The following is a 25,980-nucleotide window of genomic DNA, read 5'->3' on the forward strand; positions in this document are numbered from 1 at the left end:
GTAATTTTCAAAAATTACTCAATAACATCTGGGGTAAATTTCTGAATTACTGAGATATTTAGAATATTGCCTCTGAAGTAACCTATGTTTAAGCCTGTGTACAAAACACTGTGATGCTTTTTAAAACTCACATATACAAATGTGCACATTTCTGTGATTCATAAAATTGTAAGTTTTAAACAGTGATGGATATCAGGTTAAATATGTGTATATAACATAATATTAAATTATTCAGCATATTTTCAGAGGGGTAGTGCCCCAGATTTTGCATTTATGCTTAAAGTTTCATTGGGATGATTATTTTTATGAAATGAGATGACAGATCTGTGAAAAAATTGCCTTCATTTTCAAGTTTATTCTTAATGTTTGCAGTCTCTGCCACATGGTGGTCTCTGGATAATTTGCACCAGAACTACTAAAAAAGCTCCTTCCTGGAATTTATCCCAAACCTACTGAATCAGAAGCTCTGTAGGTTTGTCCAAAAATTTGCATTTTAACAAGCCCCTTAGATAATTCTGATGCATATTAAGTTTGAGGATACCAAGGAAACACCTCTTACAAAGCAATAACTTTCCGTTCCTTTAGCCATAATTAAAATTAGCATTCTGAAAATAGAATGGTGTAGTGGAAAGTTTGAAATAGAGGACCTAATTATCACCAACCATTTTACCAGCCTTATGTAAGGCACGTAAAGCGTGTCCCTAAATTTTCCCATTTATAAAATGAGGAAATTGTACCCACTAATTTTTGGAGTTTCTCCTGTGTCTATATTTTCCCAGATGTTTTCATTTTACACTGGGTTTTGGAATCCTTCCTTCATCTTGTCTCACTCTTAAGAAAAGTGCTTAAGCAATGCCATAGTGATGAACCCCAAGTCCTGGCAAAGAAGAAAACCTTGGTTTTAAGCTTGTACAACTAGATTTCTTAAATTTCAGAAATGATTCACAAAAAGCATTGAAGGAGACAACAAAGGCAAATGGTAGAATAATTCATACTTCTTCCAAAGGAGAGCCTGTATGCTCATATGTAGAATAGCATATTATATTCCTACAGCTGGTGTTAGGTGAAAAATTCACCTAAGTAAATTTAGATTAGTAAAGTATTGATAATTTTTAATGACACTTGGTAAGAGTTCAAACTATGAAAGAAAGTTCAAGGCTGAAGGAAAAATACACTGCTGTAAAAGCGATTTCATCTGAGTTACATACGTTTGCAATTGCAATTGCTTCTTTTTGCAGGATACTATGCATATGCCTGACACCTGTAAACAACTTGTATTTATAATATCAGGTAATAAAATAATAGAAACTCAAGACCTTCTTATGCTACTTTCTTTGTACTCCCAGAGCCTTAAGGATAGTGGGTTGTGCAACAGACCTCAATAGATGTTTGTTGAATTGATGTTTGGAAGATTCTACTGTGTTTGACAAGTAGCTGGAAAGTTTAATTTGATTGTAGTGTAAGATGTATGAGAAAACGTATGTGAGAGATGCTAATAGATAAGTAAGTGGGGACCTTGTACCACAGGATGAGAAATTGAACTACCTCAGAGATGATATTTAATCAGTAGACTGACATGATTGGTTCAGTTTATTAGGAAGATCATTCAGGCGGTATGAAAGATGCACTAGAATGATGGAAACCATCGTCAGGAAGCCTAGTTAGAAAGCTAATGAAATAATACAAGCTAAGAATATTGAGGGCCTTCATTCACAGGTGATAGATTTGTGCTGTGCATTAAATCACTACAGAAAGAAGGAGGTTCTTTGTCTGTTTGTTTGATTGTATATGTACCTTGTATCTCAGCCCAAGTTTTACGTTGATTTGCTGTCCCTGCAGCTTCTTAACCAGATAAAATGAGCGAGACAGACACAAGTACATATATCCACAAAGCTTGCAGAAAAAAAGATATTAAAAATAAAAAATTACAAACTTTATTTCTCAACATAAGATCCATGAAGTTCAAGATGCTTTTATAACCCATGATACCAGCCATTTAGTTTATCCCTAAAGAACTGAGAGTCCTGGGGATTTTACCATGCCAATGCAGTATTTTTTATAACTTTAACTGAAGAAAAATTAGTGCCCTTCACAGACATTTTAAGATTAGGAAACAAAAGGAAATTAGAAGAATTCAATTTAGGACTGTAAGGTAGATGCCTAATGATTGCCTATCAAAACTCTGGCAGAATTGCCCTTGTTTGATGAGAGGAATGAGCAAGAACATTGTCATGGTGGAGAAGGACTCTCAGATGGCATTTCCCTGGGACTTTTTCTACTAAAGGTTGACTAACTTTATCAAAACGCTCTCATAATAAGCAGATGTCATCATTCCTTGGCCCCCCAGAAAGTGAGCAAGCAAAATGGCTTGAGCATCCCAAGAAACTGTTGCCATGACATTTGCTTTTGACTGGTCTGCTTTTACTTTGACTGGACCACTTCCACCTCTTGAAGGCCATTCTTTTGATTGTGCTTTGTTTTCAGGATCATACTCATAAAGCCATATTTCATCTACTATTAACAAATCTTCAAATAAATACTTTAGCATATTTATCCCACTTTAAAATTTCCATTGAAAACTCTGCTCTTCTCTGCAGCTGATCTGGGTGCAATGGTTTTGGCACCCATCAAATGGAAACTTTGGTCAACTTTAATTTTCCAGTCAGAATTGTGTAAGCTGAACCAATTGAGATGTCTATCGTGCTGGCTACTATTTCTGCTGTTAATTATCAGTACCCTTCAATTAGGATATGAACAAAATGATTTTTTTTCCTCACAAATTGATGTATGTGGTCTGCTACTACAGGCTTCATCTTCAACATCATCTCATTCCTTCCAAAAATGAGTCATCCACTTGTAAACTGCTGATTTATTTGGAATATTGTTCCATACATTTTTCATAAAGTGTCAGTGATTTCACCATTCTTCTGCCCAAACTTCACTTGCATTAATTTTTATTTTATTTATTTACTTTATTTATTTATTTATTTATTTATTTATTTATTTATTTTGAGACCGAGTCTCACTCTTGTCACCCAGGCTGAAGTGCAATGGCCTGATATCGGCCCACTGCAACCTTTGCCTCCCAGGTTCAAGCGATTCTCCTGCCTCAGCCTTCTGAGTAGCTAGGATTACAGGCGCCTGCCACCACACCCAGCTAATTTTTTGTAATTTTTAGTAGAGATGGGGTTTCACCAGGTTGGCCCGGCTCCAGGCTGGTCTCAAACTCCTGACCTTAGGTGATCTACCTGCCTCAGCCTCCCAAAGTGCTGGGATTGCAGACGTGAGCCACCGCGCCCGGTCACTTGAAATTTCATGTTTGTTCTTGCTTCTGTTTTAGAGGAATTCATGTTGCTCTCATAGAAGCTCTTTTCAAACTTATGTTTTATCCTTCTTAGTGCCTCAAACTATTAGTAGGTACTTTTCAGACATGTTATAACAAGTTATTACAAGTTCATTTTGGTGCAAGAAAGTTTTGAAAATGCATAGTTTTTTAGTAATACTAATTTTCTATGAACTTTTTGAAGACCCCTCATATAAGTAATTTGCTTGGGGAACTGAATCTATTTTTTAAATTTCCTGGTGGTGGCAAAATGCTTTCCATAGTAATATGTGCTTAGTGTATGATGAAGAAAAAGAAAGGGAGGGAGAGGAGAGAAGAGAAGAGAGGGAAGGAGAGGTAAGGAGTGGAAGGAAAGGAGGGGAAGAGAGGGAGGGGAGAGAGAGAAAATGGAAAATGAATGGGAAAGGGAGATCTTAGACTTAGACTCAGATATTGTTCACCCATGGTACAGTGGAAGGAATTAAGCAATTTGACATAGATTAGAGGATTGTAGCTGAAGTGGAAGACTGACCCTCACAATATACATTTCAAAATCATTTTAGGAAGTCTTATGAAAAAGCTAGAAATCTGAAAACTGAATTTCATAGACTCTCCTGCAGCTAGAATTCCTGATGTAATTTAGGTTCCATCAGTCAAATGGGCTTGCATGAGATTTGAGTTGAAACTGAATTAGATGCAGAGCCACGACAACACACTGGGCATCATTTTCCCAGGATCTCCTGCTGTGGCTCTTGTGGTGGCTTCTAGATCAGAATACCTTAGCTGAGGTGGTAGGACACTAACACTAGCCATTTGGACAGTAGGTTTCTGATTTCTGCGGCTTCCTGATTGAGGAATTTGGTATTTTTGTTTTGTTTTGTTTTTTGTGTTAGACAGGGTCTCACCCTGTCACCCAGGCTGGAGTGCAGTGGCATGATCATGGCTCACTGTAGCCTTGACCTCCGAGGCTCAAACAATCCTACCATGTCAGCCTCCTGAGTAGCTGGGTCTGCAGACATGCACCACCATGCCTGGCTAATATATTTTTAAAATTTTTTATAGAGATTGGGTCTAGCTTTGTTGCCCAGGCATTTCTCAAATTCCTAGGCTCAAGTTGATTCACCCACCTTGGCCTCTCAAAGTGCTGAAATTACAGGCATGCGCCACTGTGCCTGGCCTGATGGTGGAACTTTGAGTAGTTAGCTTGTGATTTTGTTTTGAGGGGCATTCCAAGAGATCAATCCAAGACCCCACAACCATCCCTCTTCCAACTATTTTGTAGCAGAAAACTCCATTATTTAACCTTTTTGTCTAAAAGACTGTGCTGTTTGTTATTTTCTACTCAACTCTGACACAAGAAGCCACGATGTACAAACATAATTTAAAAAAAAAATAGTGACCCTTGAAATTTTGCAAAATTTTATAGCTCCTCTATTATAGAGTGGAATCAAAAAGGCAATTTCACTAAAAGGGGGACAATTGTGTTGTGGGGACAACAAAGAGTTTTTTAACTGTAAAACTATATGACTTACTTTCCTTCTTTGACACTGGTACATGCTGTCATGAACTGCTAATTTACATTTATGTATAACTTACTTTCTAAATTGATTATACATTCATTGAAGTCAAGAACTGTGAATTTATGTTCAACAGTATAGTGTGATGTCAAAATGTGTATAAACAAGCCTCCAACCTACTAGACTAGCAAAACATTGAATTTCAGTCATTATTAGGGCTCCCTCTTGGACAACCCCCATGTTTTTTGGAGGCTCTTAATCAGTCCATCATTTTCAGAACAACTCTCCTGGCTGTAATATCCATGCCACTAACTTCATAAGGACTTGGTGGTGCCCATGTGCTAAGGTTGACGAAGGGAACGTATGATGGTATTGATCTGTTTTCTGTGCCAAAGGCGACAAGGGAAACAGAGGCCATGCTTACTGTTTTCAGCACCTATGCCCTTCCACCATTGTACACACATCCTAAAGCAATCCTCCTTTTGGAAGTCCTGCATGCAAACTATCCTGGCCTCTGCCCTGCTTTTATCTCAGAGAAAGCCCTCACCTGCTCTTAGAACCTACCACTTGGAGTTTTAAAACTTTAAAACAATAGCTTCCATCGTTTCCTCCTCTGGAAAAATCCAGTTCTATTTGCCTAGACTTCATAAAGGAAATCCAGGAAGAAAGGTAGAATTTTCTCCTAGATTCTCATTTCTTTGGGAATGGGAGAAGAAAAATTACCAAATAGAAAAATGTGAATTTCTGCACTAATTAGAAGGATTTCTCTACATTCCACTATTATGATTTACTTGTTCAACAAATACATATTAATTTGTACAAATGTCATCAATAATTGCTTGTTTAAATTATTTATTTTGCATTCATAGCATGATATTTAGATTTTCAGACATTTATAAAATAATATTTAGTTTTTTAGGCATTCATCTTTGTTTCTTTCGAAATATATACTATTAATCACACAAACAACTTTTTTACAAATTGAATTTTAGAGTTTCTTGAATTGAATGTACAATTATTAAAATAATGCAACAATTATTATATAGTGAAACAATGAAAAAAAAACAGAACCTCATATCCTGGGAGAAAGTTTCAATATCAATGCTTTTCTTTTGATAGCATTGTGTATTTTACAATACTCTCCATTTTCCATGTGGATAATTTAAATCTGTGATTTGTGATCATATATTTTGTTAACCTCACTAGTCAATAAGAATATATTGTTAATTCTAAAATCGAAGTGTACAAATAAATTTCACAAAAAGGTTTTACATTTGCAGTCCCACATTTACTGTAAGACCATTTAATAAAATATGTATTGCCATTTATTATTCATAATAGAGCACTGTCACAAATTTGATATAGATTAAAGCATTAAAACATCAGATACAAAAAATAAATGTGCTGTTTATGGTTTCACTACCAGTATCTTGCTTCCAAAGGCACATTTTATTATGAGGACAGCATCTTGACAACACGAGATATCAGAGTAATGTAAGGGGAATATGAATTGAGAAAAGGGCATTAAGGTTGTATTTTAAGAGAACAATTTAATAGAACAGTGCAGGTTATGGAATAGGTAGATTTTAAGGACGTAGGAGTGAGGAATGCCCTCTCTCCCTTTCCTCCTTCCTTCCCTCCCTCCCTCCCTCCCTCCCTTCCTTCCTTCCTTCCATAATATTGGCTGGTAAAATAAGGAGCGTTGCAGGAAATAAGTTGGAGAAGTTGACAGGGACCTGAGTTGGACTTTTTCTTCCAGAGCAGAATAAGAGAATCTTATCTGTAAGTAAAGGAAGAAACCCAGAAAGAAAAAATATTTGAAGATTAAGAGAGTTATAGGCTGAGAAAAAGCAAGCTCTTTCTTCTCTCATTATACTCCCTACTGGGACGTCTATACCAGTAGTTTAAACAAGACCTGCTGCTGAAACAAAAAAGGAATTTCTAAAGCATATGAGAGGAGGGCATAGATGGGTACAGGTCACCAAGGGCCAGCATTCAGAAGGATGTGATTCCCTGTAGAGTTTGAAGTGATGGCTGTGTGAATGGCCTCATGAGCTTTGGGATGAAGCACTTGGTGAAAAGCTGCCCCAGGCCACTTAGGTATGTCCCTCTGGGAGAAGAACATGGTGTCCTGGTGGCTGTCTTCCTTAGGACCTACTCCAAGATCCCCCATGGAGAAACTGAGAAGCTAGAGATCTCACCGTCATACCTCAGTGGAGAAGTCTCATCCAACCAACTCACTTGCCATGACCAACTAGAAAAGGAACAATTGCTGCCTGCCCACCTGTCACAGCCAGGAGATCTTCAATTCTGTGTAGCCCTGATTTGCTATTCAATGCTATTTGATGAGACAGAACTGAATCTGAATCTTTTTCTTTCTAATATTAAATCATTCATACATACAAAACAGTATTATAAAACATATATGTAAGGTGTAAAGAAAAAATAAACTACATCATGTAACCCCTCCACCACTAGCTTAAGAAATAAAACGATTTTAGGAATTTCGGGTCCTAGAGAGTTTGGGAAAAGTTTAGATATGTATTAAGCATATGTATGTGTGTATATATATATATGTAAGCATGTGTGTATATATGTATATACATATATGTATACACACACATACACACACACAGAGAACGCAACAAGATTAGTAAGTTTAATCTACTGGATAGATATACATATGTTATATGCAATTAAGTTTATCATTGTCATGTGCAAAATAAAATGAATACTTTTTAATAGTAGTTTACACTCTGTAGTAATGCTTTTAAATTTAAGTTCTATACCGGTTTTTGTTTGTTTGCTTGTCTGTTTGTTTTTCTTAATTCCCTGAGATCTCTTTTTTCTATCCTTTTATTTCAAACATTCTGTGCCTTTATATTTTGGGTATATCTCTTCAAAACTTCATTTAGCTGGATTTTTAAAATCTAATGTGATGATCTTTGTCTTTTGATGATGATGCTTGTAATGTATAACATTTGTGATTCCTCATGTGTTAGATTTTTTTTACCATGTCATACTGTAATATTTAAATGTTCTGCTTTGTCTATGTTTATGTATTTATTTATTTTAACACTTATCTTCTTTTAGATTGACTTTTTTCTCATTCTGTATTTTTTCTGCTACTGGTTTGGATATCATACACTCTATTTCAATTATTTTTGGTGAATACCTAACTAAAATTTTATTTTCAATCACTTGTACAGGAGTTAAAACTGAAGTTCTTGGTCACAGAACCTCAGTACATGTTTCTTGGCATCTGCTTCAGAGATATGTTACTTTTCTGAATTACTGCTTCTCTTTCATTTTTGTCCTTTGAGAATTTGCATACTTTCCAGCTCAAACGTACATTAAAAGTTATCTTTTTAAATATTACACCCAGAATTTTCAGTGTTTTGTGAAGTAGGGTGTATTAGGATATGTTGTCCTCAATATGAACTTGTTTGTAAGTTGTATGGACTTTTTTCTCAAAACAGACTAAGAAAAATAATACCTATATGTATAAATTTTCCATTCAGCAAATATGTGTGTGTATTGGCTGCTGCGAAGGAAGTGTATGCCTGAACTATTTGCTAAACTACATTTCTAATATTGTTTACTGTTTGGTAGAAGAGAGGTGTTATGTACAGTAATAAAACATAGTAAAAATAATAAATGGTCTATGAGTGACCCAAATGAAATGCTATGAGATTGCAATAGAGTAAGGTTTTATCTCAGTGGTCAGTGCCCTGCCTGTATATATTGTACAAAGATTTCCTGAAACAGGTTCCCTTTTGATTGCACCATATAAAATTCCTGTATGTTTGAATTTAAAAACACACAGAGGCTTTGGTTTTCAAGCCATTATAGCTTAGCATAAAGCACATACTAATCAGGAATTGACAAACTGCTGTATGGGCAAAATCTGGACTACTATCTATTTTTGTAAATAAAGTTTCATTGGAGCATATTTACATTCATTCATTTACATACTATCTGTGGCTACTTTCCTACTACAGCAGAAATGAACAGTTGCAAAAGAAACTACATGACCCTCAAAGTCTAAAATATTTACAGTCTGGCTTTATTCCAAAAAGTTTGCCAATACTCATACTACATCATGTTCTATATTTTAGAATAAGTGTATAGGGAAACTTTTTCCTTAGCCTAGTTTTCTCCTTCTCATTTATATTTACTTAAATAGATTTGATTTGGTGGTTCTCACAATAAATATTTATTTATGTACTCTATGCTTAGAGTTTCCTTGGTTAGATATATTTCGTTGCTCTTATTACTTAATTATTATTACTATTATTTTACTTATTTATTTATTTTGACAGAGCCTCACTCTGTCACCCACGCTGGAGTGCAGTGGTGCGATCTCAGCTCACTGCAAGCTCTGCCTCCCGGGTTCATGCCATTCTCCTGCCTCAGCCTCCCAAGTAACTAGGACTACAGCCCCCGCCACCACGCCCGACTATTTTTTTTTTTTTTTGTATTTTTAGTAGAGGCGGGGTTTCATCGTGTTAGCCAGGATTGTCCTGATCTCCTGACCTCGTGATCCGCCCACCTCAGCCTCCTAAAGTGCTGGGATTACAGGCGTGAGCCACCGCGCCCAGCCCTTCCTTAAAATAATTTTCTTTAGTGGAAGAAGTAAGATTGCCAGTGCCATTTTGCATGATAACTTTTGAAATAACAAGTGCCCACAGTTGTTTTCTACTAGCTTGACCCTAGATTAATTATACTTAAAGTATAAAAAGTTCAGTGTATCAAATAACTCTTCAATAAATTGACCAGATATTCTTGCATTCATTAAATGAAATATCACATATATTCCTTTATGAAGTGATATTAGCTGGCCTTTAAATTGGGAAATATTTCAGATCCTAAACTACACTGTTATGTGCTGGTGCTTGGATGTTTGCTTTAATTATTGGAATTAAATAGAAAAGGTGTCAACTGGCAAAGCAGCAAAGGGATTTGAGAATTTTTAAAGTAATCACAGAAGTTCTGCTTAAGAGCTATTAAGGTTAAAAAGAAAATATAATGAAGTCTCAATACCTCAAACACTGCAGTACCTGGACCTAACTTACTTGATTCTATTTCCAGGGAGTATCAGTTCCTCACAGTTATCTTAGATTGAGAACATCAAACTAACTGCCTGAATTAACAAAAGCATCTGTGTACTCTGTGTCCTAGGGAATACTCAAATCCAGAAAACTAGCTCAGATACCCAGATGAATTTGAGAAGGAGTCCCTCTTTTGGCGAAATAGCCAATGACTATTGTCTAGGCTCAGGACAACTCTCAGTTCTCATTTTCAAAACCAAGACATCCTTCCACTGGGGCATTCACTGGATGTTCTTGTGTTCTATTCAGAACAGCAAACAGTTCTATTTATAGCGATTTAAGATTGGGATTTGAACTGATGTCGATGGGAGGAGACTTTAATCACATTAAATGTGAACATTCTAATGGGAGGTTTCCCTAGACAACTTTAGTTGTCCCCACAGTCAGTAGTTAATCAGGAGTGGTTGCTAGCAAGCTTCATACATATTACCTGGTTAAAATAATGAAAAATTGAACTATGTAAAAATCTGCATATCTACAAGGTAAGATTTAGAACTTTTGATGTGAACTGCAAGAACTAGGAGTTCAAATATAATGTAAAAGCTAACATTCTGTGTACTGTATTAAATTAGATACTTGATCCCAAATAGATAAGTAGCCTCCAGGAATGGGGGATAGAAGACAGATTGCCCAGCAACATAGTCTAAAACAGTATTTGTCAAAGTATGCATCATGCTCAAATACTGGGTCATGGAATCAATTTATTGTGACAAACTTATTTTTGAATTATATTCAGTATTAAAGTTAGAATAGGATAGAAAATAGTATAGTACATCATATGTATTTAGGCTAAATATTTTGTGTAATTTTTGTTTCAGTTATATGCACACATGACTGTAGTTGTAAAGTGTTGAGCTCTCAGTTGAAATATTTTGAAACATCTAAAAGAAACAGAGGCATGGAATAGATACTCAAATTTCATTGCTGGCGACAAACAGGGCTTATGTAGCTTCTACATACACATAGTTCGGTGCTAATAAGCAAAACAGGGATTATGGAATCATGCTAATACATATCCTACCTTTGAAGGTAAGGTTAGTGGGGAAAATAGCTTTGTATGTTTTGGTTTAATTCAAATAGCTATGCTTCCTTTTTGTTAGGAAATATTCCTTGTTTTGTTTGTTCTTGGTTTTGTCTTCCACTATTTACTTAGTTTGCTACCATTTTCTCTTTTGCCTAGGAGATTGCATCAACAGTTTGAAAGCTATAAGGAACAAGTGAGAAAAATAGGGGAAGAAGCGCGACGTTACCAGGGCGAGCACAAAGACGATGCTCCGACTTGTGGAATCTGTCATAAAACAAAGTTTGCTGATGGGTGCGGTCATCTCTGCTCCTATTGTCGCACTAAGTTCTGTGCACGCTGCGGAGGCCGCGTGTCTCTACGGTCAAACAACGTGAGTATTCCATGAACATAAGGGGCGTTGTGAATGTGGATAAAAACTATTACGCCTTCCAAACATGAGAACACGTGCATCTTAGAAAGCAGACATGTGCATAAACATACACATTAAAATGAACCTCCCTCATTTTGTTCATGTCCTTAATAAGGTAGTGGAATACTGATGAAAGTAATTCCCAAAAAGAACTTACTTTATCTTTGTTTCTTAATAAATGATTCCAATTCAAAACCAACAGATTACCTGTGAGAATTCATTTGGTTTTTGAAAAATGCTGTTAATGTAAATTTAATATTATCATCAATTATAAAACTCTTGAAAGTTATGACCAATTCTTTTAAAAAAGTTAACTACTTTTGATTTCTGTAACATTAGTATTCAGATTGAATGCACGTAAAATGCAAAATAACTGAATGTCATATATTAAGCAATGATTAGCCTCTATGAGAGTAAATTCAGATTTACTGACATGTTAAAGAAATATAGTGGCAAGCTTATCTCATGGAAATTATTTAGATATTTAAAGTCTATTGAGATTTGCACTTCTCATTTTCTTCTCTATAAGATATATTCTTACCTGATGATGTTTCCTTATTTGGCTTAAATAAGAGCTACTCCTGTTATGCCAGTACTTTAAATAAATGCAATTTTTGAAGCGTTAAGATGCTAATATGATAGGAACCAATATTATTATTTATGAAATACTAGAGTAATTCTAATAAATATTTAGTTTAGAATACATTTTAATGTTATACTTTATCATATTCTCTGAAATAGTGCAGTATAATTATTTATAGGGAAATCTGAGTTTTCCTTGGTAGAGATCTGCAGCTTAATGTAGAACAGTTACAAGCATGTAGCTAAAGAATTCCCAGTGTTCCTGTAAAGAATTTGTCATATTATTTAATCATTAATATATTATAATACGAAGTCATGTTTAAAAATAACACGAAATCTTTAAGCCCTCTTGATATTTCTCTAATTTGCACATTACAGTTAAATTTAAAACAAACCTCCCAATCAACATTATATTCTTTAGTAGTCTAGTTGAGTTATAAGTCAGATATTCTAAAATTTATTCCAGTGGACTTAAGACACTGAGTATGATCAATATATCTTTTTTTTTTTTTCTTCTTGAGACAGAGTCTTGCTCTGTCACCCAGGCTGGATTGCAGTGGCGTTTGGCTCACCGCCATCTCCACCTCCTGGATTCAAGTGCTTCTCCCACCTCAGCCTCCCGAGTAGCTGAGATTACAGGTGGCTGCCACCATGCCTGGCTAATTTTTGTATTTTTAGTAGAGATGGGGTTTCACCATGTTGACCAGGCTGATCTCGAACTCCTGACCTCAGGTGATCTGCCCGTCTCGGCTTCCCAAAGGGCTGGGATTACAGGTGTGAGCCACTGCGCCTGGCCGATCAATATATCTTATACTTTAAGGTGAGACTGTTACTACCTCTGTGGCTTTAGGAAGATAACTTCTCTGAACAGTTTCTTTACCTATGAAGACTGGATAGTAATATTTACGTTGTATGGGTGTTATGAAAATTAAATAAAAATAATTAAAATCTAGGTCTTTATGATATGTATATTTAATCTTTCTTTAGGGTCCCATTCTTATGACTGCATAAGTTTTCTTTTCCTCTCCTAATAGTGGTTTGTTATAGGCAATCATTGTATGCCACCTTATAGGCTTTCAAAATAAACTTGGATATTAAGGTTGTATCTGGCACATAGAAAGTACATAATATCTATTTGTTAACTTCCCCTTCTATAGTGCTCTTTAATACACTATTTTGGAATACATTCTTACAGGTAAAACTTGGAGGCAACATCAAAATACTTAACAACCCATGTGGTAAGGACACTGTTCAGTCTGAAAAGATGTTGGCAGTGAACAATGAGGCGCAGATCAACTGAGTGCTAGTGCTGGCTAAGCACCCACAACTGTTAAATGCTTTTAACTTCCCATTATAGGTTTGAGACATGCCAATAGCAATACAGTTAATGATTGATATATTAAAGTCATCAGGTCTTAAAAAGGAGAGGGTGTTTAAAGAAAATTGAGCTAGGAGGTACTTACGCTTTGGAGAGGACACTCACGCCTAGTGTAGTTCATCTTTACTAAACCCATCCAATCTTGGAAAAAATATTTAAAGGAACAAAATAAAAGAAAGCACACATCTTAAGATATTTCATTTGGAGCACAAGACAAAAACATTGTATAAAGTTGTTTTTTTCTATAACAAACGTTGAAATGTGTATCACAAATAAATATTGCCTGTGGAATAATTTATTGCCAAAATAGTTAACATATTTCTCTTCCCATTTTTATTTATTATAAACATTTCTCATTCTTTACATTTTCCCAAATTGTGACTATCAATATTTTAACAATAATTTGACAAAATTATTCATACAATTTTATGCATTTTAATAAAATATTTTTCAATAATAGGTAGACTACATGTGATAGTGAATTAACCTTCTTTATGAAGAATATTTTAAATCTAGATTTACTAATCCAAGTTCTAAAATATCAGGAAATTATTGTGCCTAACTCTTGTATCTAACATATAGCAGGACCCATAATGTTTGCATTTTCAATGAAGGATTGAACAATTACTATTTTTTAGGAAAAGTAAACATTTACTTTTCAAAATAGTTGTGCTTTAATACTTTGAAGAAACACATAATTGTTTTCTTAAAACCAATTTATTAATACATGGCTCAATTTTGTTTTTCTTTTCTTTGTCTTCTTTCTCTACTCTGCTTCCTTGGATGCTTTCCCAAAGGAGGACAAAGTGGTTAGAATCCATACTTTCTTTTCTATCATTTGTTATTGTATTGTTGTGAACTTTATTAAGTGAATGTTGCACCTAGTATTGTTAATAACTATATTTCACAAGAAATTATATACTAGGAAGAGCTCATTTCCAGCTCTCATGAAAAAAATGAACATTTAGGAGCATTACAGAGTTTGATATTAATAGATAAAGTCTGGATAGTTTGAGTTCATGATGACAGTGAAATTTTAATATAATTTATATCATTGCAAGCTCATTTATCTGCTTGACTCTGAGTTTTGATGATTATTCCTACTACTTTCAGAAACAATAAATTCTAATGGGCTCTACCTTTTTCAGCATGCAAAGGCAGGTGATTTGAAACTTTATTGCGGGGCCGGGCGCGGTGGCTCACGCCTGTAATCCCAGCACTTTGGGAGGCCGAGGCGGGCGGATCACGAGGTCAGGAGATCGAGACCATCCTGGCTAACACGGTGAACCCGCGTCTCTACTAAAAATACAAAAAATTAGCCGGGCGTGGTAGTGGGCGCCTGTAGTCCCAGCTACTCGGGAGGCTGAGGCAGGAGAATGGCGTGAACCCGGGAGGTGGAGCTTGCAGTGAGCCGAGATCGCGCCACTGCACTCCAGCCTGGGCGACAAAGCAAGACTCCGTCTCAAAAAAAAAAAAAAAAAAAGAAACTTTATTGCGGAAGGAATGGAAAACACTTAGTAAAGGGAATGGATCAAATTCAAGTAAAGAGGCCAAAGTATAATTATTTTTCTATAGAACACAAGTAGCATAGTTGTCATATTGAACCACATTTTGCCTTTTTCTTCTCTCCTATGAATATGAATAACTTGTTAGGAGAGTAAAAGGTCACTTTTAACTCTTATCAGCTGTAGAAACCACAGAGGCTCTTTGTGCCTGGGAAGATAGGCTCCAAGTAGAATGTTCAGTCAGCCCTTCCTTTGTATACACACTATACACCTTCATTTGGTGTAAATTACTATACACCTTCATTTGGTGTAAATTGTATACATACTATACACCTTCATTTGGTATAAATTACACCTTCATTTGGTGTAAACTTCCTTGCAGCTCATTAATCTACCAATATGAGAATGAGACAATGAGTATTTCAGGTTTAATATGTCAACTGAGCTGCCTTTGTTCAAAAATTTTAAAGCTTATATGATACACTGCAGTGCATAATTAGCAAGTGTGACATTAAATTGAACATTAATCTGTGTTTCTAAATTTATGCTAGGATATGCTTATCGATTTTTTCTATGAAAAAGAAATAGAGTTGAAAACTTATATAGGATAATCTATTTTTGGTATTTATTTTTGTCTGTACCATTGATTGTATGTGGGATAATTTTAGGGGATATTATTATAATGCCAATTTCATCAATATTATTACTTTGGATGAGTTCACAGTCGAAACGTGGGTAAAGTTCCTTTAAAGAGTAAAAGTGTAAGTAAATAATGCTGGTGTTTAGGCAGATTTGATGATAAAATTTAAACTGCTCTCCTGTAGGGCTGGCCAAACTCACTATCCCTTTGACAGCATTACCCATAATGGTAGGTTATTTGTGCTTGTTATGATTATAATGTAATGAGAATACAGGTGGGTTTTGTGGACTCAGACTAAAAACAGAGTGGAAAGACCTGTAAAATATAATCACTTTCAATTATTTTCTTCACTTTGGTTAGAATGTATATATCACTTTATTTTTAAGTACTCTGTCATAATTTCTTTAAACACCATTTTAGCCTATTGAAGGAGTTCAATGAATGGCCTTTCTAGCCAAGGGAAACTGAAGCCACATTTTGTCTTAGCCATGTTAAAGAGAATAACTGACTATTAAATGAAATACTTTATTGCCAGTTCTTTCCCTATTCCTCTAATCTCTTTTATTTTTAGTAGAGAAATTATAATTTACATGTGTGTGGTGTTGGTATGGGTGGAAAGGGAAGAGAGATAAGGGTGAATAAAACTTTTCTAAAAGTAATCTTCATCTTGATCAACATAATAATAATACATTCTACTTGATCTGTTAAATTGGTGAAGAACTGTGATTAAAATAAAGGAGTATGTGGTATGAAGTCCTAAGAATAGCTAATTTATAAATGTTTCCTTTGTTAAGCCCAGCAAAATTATTGTCATATTTTCCATATCAGCAATATTTTATTTTAAAACTTCATCCTCAGCCTAAATCATATCTAATAATAACTTGGAAGATTTTGTATTTACTTATAAAGAAAATTGCTGTCATAAAGAATGACTTTGTAATGGGCATATGTAATGGTTGATAAAAGAAAATTATGTTGTCAAGTGCACACTCTCATTGGCAAAATTATGATTATATTTTTTACTTCATTAAAAGCCCTCCTTGAAGCCTAAATATATAGCAATACTCTAAAATTTCCCATAGCCAGTTTAAATTACTTTTATCTTTGTTTTACTATTTGGTGGCAGAGGATTGAATTTAGATAGCTCTCTTGATAATATTTAACACTTTGCTGCTGCTAAGCCAACTGAATTGAATCCTGCAAACTTAATTCCTTTGGGATTTCCCATAAATTTTCATCACTATTTTTTTAGTAGGGATGATTGGTTGATGAATATAGCAACTAAAATGAACTTGCTACATTTCTCGTTCATCTGTATTTTCACAAAGAAAGTGTCAGGTTTTATAAGTTAAGATTATTCTACAGTAAATGTTAGCATTACTCTGAAAAACAGAACCTTACTATTTTCTTATTCTTTCAACATATGAAAGCTGCACATACCTACCTTTTAAGTATCACATATAAAAAATACTTTTTATATCAAAGTAATAACAAGACACTAAATTGACAAAGTTACAATTTTTCAACTAGTTTTTCGTAACTGTCCATTGAAGTTTGTTTTAAGACATCATAATAAATGATATGTTAGCAAATAAATATGCTTTTATAGAAAGACTTATAAAAGGTGGGAATTGGCTTGGATGGGACAGGATGTTGTCTTGAATGGTATAGTGCCAACTGAATTTGAACCTGGCTGTATTATAAGGTGTTGTCTGTGGGTTGGTTGATTCTTAACAGCTTTAAAAAACATTACTCTCAAAGACTCAACTCTTAAATACCAAAGTGATGATTTGTTTCTTTCTCTGGCTAGCATTAAAGGCAACCAAGAAAAATAACCATTTTAAAAATGATTTGCATGATTGCATTAAATATTTATTCTTGTTATGAAAAGTCTTCTCAGAGTTATCCATATTTAGCTCATGGCATGATGAAGCATATGATCCTAATTTACAACCTTCAATCTTTTGAAAAAGTGATTATAAGAATTTGCCTGGACCCACTTTTATGTTTTCTTCTTTTTATCTGGATGTTTTGATAGATTTCTCTGACAAAAGTTCTTTTGAAATTCTTCCCAGAAAAGTAACATAGGTCTATATAGAAAGTTTATAAATATAGATAAATACATCAATAAGAAAAGTTTAGAATGTATCAAGAGAACTTTCATTTGACAATTTGGCTGATTAGATTTCACAAGTTGTCTGGTTTTGCTGAGCTTATCCTAGAGAGGAATAAAACATCAAATTGCAGAAACTTTTATGGAAGATAATTCAGAAAGCTGTGAATTTTTTATGACAAATCTATTTTTGAAATTTGCTAGCCTGTTTTTGAGATTTGCTAGCCTGTTTTAACCTCTTGCACTCAGCATTACTATTCTTTAAACTTCATATGATTATTGCATATTGCATATTATTGCATATTATCAAAGTTCTGGTTAGTCTTGGTTTTGTACCTTCCATCATCATCTTTTAGTACAGTTATAAAATCTGTTTCAAGAAATTATAATTTTTCAAATCAGTATTAAATAAGGATTCATAGTAGGACTATGGGAGCTGCTCAAGGGTTAGAAAATTAGCCTTTTCTAGTATAAGGAAAGGGCTATGGTAGCAAGAGCTTCCAAAAAGTTAAGGACTATGGACAAAATTCTTGATATTTTTGTGAACATACGTTGTCAAATCTTATGTTTATGTATCTAGGAGTGGAATTACTGGGTCACATGAAAACTCTATGTTTGTCCTTTTGAGGAACTGCCAAACTTTCCCCAAGCAGCTGCATAGCAGTAAATGGGGGTTTCAATTTCTCCACATTTTTATCAATGTTTGTTATTGTCTTTTTGATTAGGAGCCATCATTTTGAAAGGGAATGAAGTAGTATCTCATTGTGGTTATCATAAAACTTTTTTTAGCCAAAATTATCAAACTTGTTTGATATCTCCAATGATTCAGTTTGGGTGAACTTTTATTCATACATAAAAATGCTTCTAGGTTAGTAATTTCTTGAGAATGAATTTTTTAAGACATATTCAAAGTTTTAGAAGTTCAATTTTTTTCTTCCCTGGGGATTCTTTATTTCTCTAAATTAGAATTATATAGGTACTTATTAATCCGTATAAGTCAATCCAAACAGGAACTCTGAAATTTAAGATTACTTGGAATTTAATATCTGTCTGTCTGGACTAACTATCCCTAGGATGCAAAGTAAGAGATTTTTATGACCAGATGAAAAGACTGCTTTTTAAGCTCACAAAGAGAACTAGCAGTTTCAGTTTTACCTCTCAGCCATAGGTCCAAGATTAGCAGAGAAACTTAAGTGCCTACTTTAAAAGGCTATTCTTTAATGGTGCATAATATATTTTCTCTAGTGAACTTTCAGTAGCATTCAAACAGATGCACATAAATATTGACAACCAAATTTTCTGTCATCTGCCACCCAACTTTCAATATATGCCACATACCTGCCACCCAACAGATTTCATGGACAGGGAGCTCCTCACCACTCAACAGCAGTTACTTATAATGGAGCTTCTGCACCATGGAGCTGGAAATTGGGATAAGAAATGTTGGTAGCCGTTCCCTCTGGGACTGATACTGTAGTCTTTCAGAACTGGGGAGAGAGAGAGCCCATTCACTTGGCCGTACCTACCAAGAATAGAATTTGCATCTTGCTGAGCATGGAGCAGAGAAGAAAGGAAGTTGGTTGTGGCTCAAGTCTCTTGCTGTTCTTATAAAAATTTAGTAGAGTTTCTCTAACAGATGTTTCTACATTTGCTGTATACATTTCAGACAATTTTCAGATACTTTAAATGGCTGTTTTTAAAAAAAAAAATAATTTTTATTAGTTGTAGTTGTTTTGCTGGGGAGAAGGATCTGCAGAGGTCCTCACATTACCAGTCTGGAGCTACTCAAATAGACTCTTCATAGTTTTGTGTTAATTCATCCATTCACTTATTTATTTATTGAGTTATTTATTTTTGAGACAGAGTCTCTATCACACAGACTGGAGTGCAGTGGTGCAATCACAGCTCATGGCAACCTAAACCTCCCAGGCTCAAACCATCTTTCCACCTCAGTCTCCTGAGCAGCTAGGACCACAGGTGTGCCTGGTTAATTAAAAAAAAAAATTTTTTTAAAATTTTTGTAGTTATAGGGCCTTCCTATGTTGCCAATGCTGGTCTCAAACTCCTGGGCTCAAGCGATCCTCCTGCTTTGGCCTCCCAAAGTACTGGAATTATAAGTGTGAGCCACCACAGCAATCTTTTTATTCATTTTTTATTCATTTATTTATTCATTTGTTGGCTTACTGTCATCAGTAGTCTCATATATAATTATTTTTATTTCAAAGTTACTATCTCGTTCTTTTCAATAAATGCATTTTACATGGTAATTCATGCCAAGATGCTCTCTTTCTGTTCATCTTAATATAAACGTTATTTGTATTGAAGAAAATTCAATTGCATTTCATCACTAAGCTTACTTTTGTTTAACCAAGCAGCCACTAAAATTAATTATTATAATTAAGAGTAAATTCTATTCCTTGGGTTACATGAACTCATTAATTTATTCATTTATTCAGGGATTTTTAATTTAATTTTATTATGACCACATTAGGTTAAATAGTTAATATGCAATGCAGATAATAAACACTTTCTTTTGCAAGTTTATTATTTAATAAATTCAGCTTAAAATGTGTATCTATATGCATATGTATACGTATAGTATAACTATAATGCTATGTTGATGCATAATAATTTTATGAATGTTATATTAAAGAATAAATAGAATTCCCTCAGATTTCCCCTTAGTGTACAGATGACAACTGTCTAGTAATTCAGCCAGCACCCCACCAAACCTTTTAGTGCCAAAAGCATCTTGTGCTGATTTTCTTATAAGCCTCAAGTCTACTAGACCATGACTATTCCTCATATTCTATTTAGTAAAGCAGTTTTGAAGATATTTTTTAAATTTTGGAAAATATGTTCTAAATTTATTAGTTTTGCAGTTACTTTAAAAACTTTAAAAATATGTTCTAAAGCTTGTAACCATAACTTGAAATTAGATATGTACATCTTAAAAAGTCCTTGTTTTTATATATGGCCTTACTAAGGCATTTAACAAATACATTTATTCATTGGCCGATTTATTTTGTTTTTGTATGTATATATGCAATAGTTTTTTCATATGTAAACTTCAACAGCAAATATTTTGTTTTCAGAAAGTAATCCTTTTAAATCACTTTATAATGGTGTCAAAATAATTTTGTGCATTTAATTTATGAACATCTTTGTTATAAAAGACTTAATTTTTATAAAAATCAATCAAGTTGTTTTTATTGACCAATAAAGTGCTGTTACAGCAAATTACATGGGAAAGAGTAGAAAACTAAATCTTTCAGGGAGAAAATAATATGCCTTGTGACTCTTCAACTACTTCTATGGAATTTGAAAATGTCTGTGTCTTTTAAACTACATAGAAACACAGAAGACCAACAATGTCAGTCACTGAGCCAATGTGCAATTATAATGTTTTTCAGTACAAGCTAAACCAGGAATGACAATCACAAGGAGAAGATGCGCTTGATGGACAGTATCACAGAAGTTTCTAGGTAGGGCAGTAAGTCAAGCCTCAGATCGGTAGTTGGGATTTTTCTTGTTTTGTTTGTTGCTGTTTTTATTGTTTGTTTGTTTGTTTTATTTTACTTTTAGACATGGTTAAAACTTGTATTACTTTTTACAATTACTTTGTTAAATTACGTGTCAGACTAGTTTTTGATTGTTCCCCATAAAAAATATATCTTCTGAAATCTATGTATTTTAGTTCTGTTTAAAATTTACTATTGCTAGAGATGCTTAAATTGTTATTAGATGTCAACGGACCATTTGGGAGGACTCTTGTATATGAGATTTATGCATCATATGCAGATTAACTTCACTTACCAGCTATCAATAACTACTAACTTCTCTTAGTATATCTTTCTCTTATATACTTTCATACCTATTTTCAGTTTTTCTCTTTGTTGAAGTACTTTTTGTCAAACTTTTTCCAATTGATGAAGAGCTGTCTATCAAAGGGTCAGAGCAACTCAAATGCCATCCTCCATGCAGAGTGTTCCCTGAGTGTCCCAGCCAGAATTAGCTCTTTCTGCATCATTTACACTTCATCATTATCACAGATTCCATTTTGATGTGTGAGATTCTGGCAGGTAAGGAAAGAATGTATACACCCTTGAATACTCTGATAAGCACCTGGCTTGAAGAACAAATAAGAGAACATAAAATCCTGGTGGATAATAGAAATGAAACCCCGCCAGGCGTGGTAGCTCACGCCTGTAATCCCAGCACTTTGGGAGGCCGCGGGGAGTGGATCACCTGAGGTCAGGAGTTAGAGACCAGCCTGGCCAACATGGCAAAACCCTGTTTCTACTAAAAATACAAAAATTAACCAGGCATGGTGGCAGGTGCCTGTACTACCAGCTACTTGGGAGGCTGAGGTGGGAGGATTGCTTGAACCCAAGAGGTGGAGGTTGCAGTGAGCCAAGATCGCATCACTATACTCCAGCCTGGGCAACAGAGTAAGACTCCACCTCAAAAGAAAAAAGAAAGAAAGAAAGAAATGAAATACTAAGTTAGGTGACAGTACTGTTTTGCCTCTTAAAATAGTTCAGTGGTGATGATGTGGTCAAAGGACAATTAAAAACAATGGAACTGGGTAGGGGCCAGTTAAGGGGTTATGAGAAGACATTTACACAAAATATACCAAATAAATTTCATATTTGTTGGGAAAATGCTAATTAAATGAGAGAAGAAATAGGTTCGTTTCAATTCTGACATATTATATGTGTATTAAATATTAATAGTGGTAGCTGCAGTCAATCATTCTTAGAAACTAATGTTTATTAGGCATGTCTTTCTCAAACACTAGATTGATCACAAGGCCTAATTCCTGTGATGTTTATATCAGAGATTCCACAACAGCCTTAGCATTTGCTGGTATCAGCCCAATTCCATTCTGTTTTTTGTTTGTTTTGTTTTGTTTTGTTTTGTTTTATTGTGTTTTGTTTTTGAGACAGGGTCTCACTCTGTTGCCCAGGCTCTAGTGCAGTGCCATGATCAGGGCTCACTGCAGCCTTGACTTCCCTGGGCTCAGGCCATCATCCTACCTCACCCTTCTGTAACTGGGACTGAAGTGAAATCTCCTGTAGCTGGGACTGAGGTGGCTGAGGCCATCTTCGCTTCCTGCAGCTGGGACTACAGGTGCCTGCCACCATGCTTGGATAATTTTGTGTGCGTGTGTGTGGAGACTGGGGTTTTACCATGTTGCCCAGGCTGGTTTGGAACTTGTGGGCTCAAGTGATCCTCCTGCCTCTGCCTCCCAAAGTGCTAGGATTACAGTTGTGAGCCACTGGGCCCTACCCAGTTCTATTGTTTTTAATTGTTACTCTTTGACTACATAATCACCACTAAACTATTTTAAGAAACAAAACAATACTATCACCTAACTTACTATTTCATTTCTATTATCTACCAGGATCATATGTTCCCTTATTTTTTATTTAAAGTTCCCTCTTTTCATGGAGATTGAGGAAACAAAAGACTATCCTCCTGCCCTCACTGTGGGTTAACTACAAGTACATGTATCTCATTTTTCCCAATCTATATTTGATTCTATTTTTCCTCTAACTTTGAAACTTTAAAACTAAAGTTTCAGTTTATTTTATTTTATTATTATTATACTTTAAGTTTTAGGGTACATGTGCACAATGTGCAGGTTAGTTACATGTGTATACATGTGCCATGCTGGTGTGCTGCACCTATTAACTCGTCATTTAGCATTAGGTATATCTCCTAAAGCTATCCCTCCCCCCCTCCCCCCACCCCACCACAGTCCCTAGAGTGTGATGTTCCCCTTCCTGTGTCCATGTGTTCTCATTGTTCAGTTCCCACCTATGAGTGAGAATATGTGGTGTTTGGCTTTTTGTTCTTGCGATAGTTTACTGAGAATGAAGATTTCCCATTTCATCCATGTCCCTACAAAGGACATGAACTCATCATTTTTAATGGCTGCATAGTATTCCATGGTGTATATGTGCCACATTTTCTTAATCCAGTCTATCATTGTTGGACACTTGGGTTGGTTCCAAGTCTTTGCTACTGTGAATAGTGCCACAATAAACATACGTGTGCATGTGTCTTTGTAGCAGCATGATTTATAGTCCTTTGGGTATATACCCAGGAATGGGATGGCTGGGTCAAATGGTATTTCTAGTTGTAGATCCCTGAGGAATCGCCACACTGACTTCCACAATGGTTGAACTAGTTTACAGTCCCACCAACAGTGTAAAAGTGTTCCTATTTCTCCACATCCTCTCCAGCACCTGTTGTTTCCTGACTTTTTAATGATTGCCATTCTAACTGGTGTAAGATGGTATCTGATTGTGGTTTTGATTTGCATTTCTCTGATGGCCAGTGATGGTGGGCATTTTTTCATGTGTTTTTTGGTTGCATAAATGTCTTCTTTTGAGAAGTGTCTGTTCATGTCCTTCGCCCAGTTTTTGATGGGTTTTTTTGTTTTTTTTCTTGTAGATTTGTTTGAGTTCATTGTAGATTCTTGATATTAGCCCTTTGTCAGATGAGTAGGTTGTGAAAATTTTCTCCCATTTTGTAGGTTGCCTGTTCACTCTGATGGTAGTTTCTTTTGCTGTGCAGAAGCTCTTTAGTTTAATTAGATCCCATTTGTCTATTTTGGCTTTTGTTGCCATTGCCTTTGGTGTTTTAGACATGAAGTCCTTGCCTGTGCCTATGTCCTGAATGGTAATGCCTAGGTTTTCTTCTAGGGTTTTTATGGTTTTAGGTCTAACATTTAAGTCTTTAATCCATCTTGAATTAATTTTTGTATAAGGTGTAAGGAAGGGATCCAGTTTCAGCTTTCTACATATGGCTAGCCAGTTTTCCCAGCACCATTTATTAAATAGGGAATCCTTTCCCCATTGCTTGTTTTTCTCAGGTTTGTCAAAGATCAGCTAGTTGTAGATATGCGGCATTATTTCTGAGGGCTCTGTTCTGTTCCATTTATCTATATCTCTGTTTTGGTACCAGTAGCATGCTGTTTTGGTTACTGTAGCCTTGTAGTATAGTTTGAAGTCAGGTAGCGTGACGCCTCCAGCTTTGTTCTTTTGGCTTAGGATTGACTTGGCAATGCCGGCCCTTTTTTGGTTCCATATGAACTTTAAAGTAGTTTTTTCCAATTCTGTGAAGAAAGTCATTGGTAGCTTGATGGGGATGGCATTGAATCTATAAATTACCTTGGGCAGTATGGCCATTTTCATGATATTGATTCTTCCTACCCATGAGCATGGAATGTTCTTCCATTTGTTTATATCCTCTTTTATTTCTTTGAGCAGTGGTTTGTAATTCTCCTTGAAGAGGTCCTTCACATCCCTTGTAAGTTGGATTCCTAGGTATTTTATTCTCTTTGAAGCAATTGTGAATGGGAGTTCACTCATGATTTGGCTCTCTATTTGTCTGTTATTGGTGTATAAGAATGCTTGTGATTTTTGTACATTGATTTTGTATCCTGAGACTTCGCTGAAGTTGCTTATCAGCTTAAGGAGATTTTGGGCTGAGACAATGGGGTTTTCTAGATATACAATCATGTCATCTGCAAACAGGGACAATTTGACTTCCTCTTTTCCTAATTGAATATGCTTTATTTCCTTCTCCTGCCTAACTGCCCTGGCCAGAACTTCCAATACTATGTTGAATAGGAGTGGTGAGAGAGGGCATCCCTGTCTTGTGCCAGTTTTCAAAGGGAATGCTTCCAGGTTTTGCCCATTCAGTATGATATTGGCTGTGGGTTTGTCATAGATAGCTCTTATTATTTTGAGATACGTCCCATCAATACCTAGGTTTCAGTTTGTAGTGAAAAGTAAAAGTTGTGATCCTAAGATGAATTAGTGGATATGGTGTATAAAAGGTAATAGGGAGTGTCTAAAATAAATTAAGAAATTGTATATTAGCACTTCTTGTGTTTCCACCTCAAAACTATTCTTTAAAAAGCAAAGTAATTTTGATGAGTCTGTTTTAGATGTCTTTAATGTTTCCTTGTATTCAAGATAAAAGAAAAAATTGTATAAAGACATGGATAATTGGCAGTGTCTTATTAAAGTTGCTTAGTTCTTTGTGTGTTCTTTTGATCTGTAGGCATGTCTTTCTTTATCCTTGATCATTGTTTCTCACCTACCTACTTTGACCTCTCCTTTCTATTACCCAATATATGTTGAATTTTCTGTACCTACCTTCTCATACTTTTTCTCATCATCTTCACCACCTTCTGTTAGTAATATTTTTTGAAATCTCAAAGCTACTCTTATATAATTATTCATCCAGGTAAATTTGAATAATCTGCAAACAAAATTTTGTGATAGCAGGTTGTCCTGTTTTCATGGAAGAAATGTCTTCTCATAACCCCTTAAGAATATGAATTGCAGTTTTCTTTTTAAT

At 35.1% G+C, this 25,980-nt stretch overlaps 1 protein-coding gene across 20 annotated transcripts in view; it reads left to right on the plus strand.

Moving 5' to 3' along the window:
• Positions 1 to 25,980, plus strand: part of RIMS1 (regulating synaptic membrane exocytosis 1) — a 517,565-nt gene that overhangs the window by 196,380 nt on the left and 295,205 nt on the right. For all 20 annotated transcript variants that reach the window (XM_055390601.1, XM_019029847.3, XM_055390599.2 and 17 more), the window contains exons 3-4: positions 11,131 to 11,344; positions 14,141 to 14,152. In XM_055390601.1, the coding sequence (XP_055246576.1) occupies positions 11,131 to 11,344; positions 14,141 to 14,152 (226 nt within the window). The remainder of the gene's footprint in view (positions 1 to 11,130; positions 11,345 to 14,140; positions 14,153 to 25,980) is intronic.

Source organism: Gorilla gorilla, chromosome 5, assembly GCF_029281585.2.
Source record: "Gorilla gorilla gorilla isolate KB3781 chromosome 5, NHGRI_mGorGor1-v2.1_pri, whole genome shotgun sequence".
NCBI classification, from domain to species: Eukaryota; Metazoa; Chordata; class Mammalia; order Primates; family Hominidae; genus Gorilla; species Gorilla gorilla.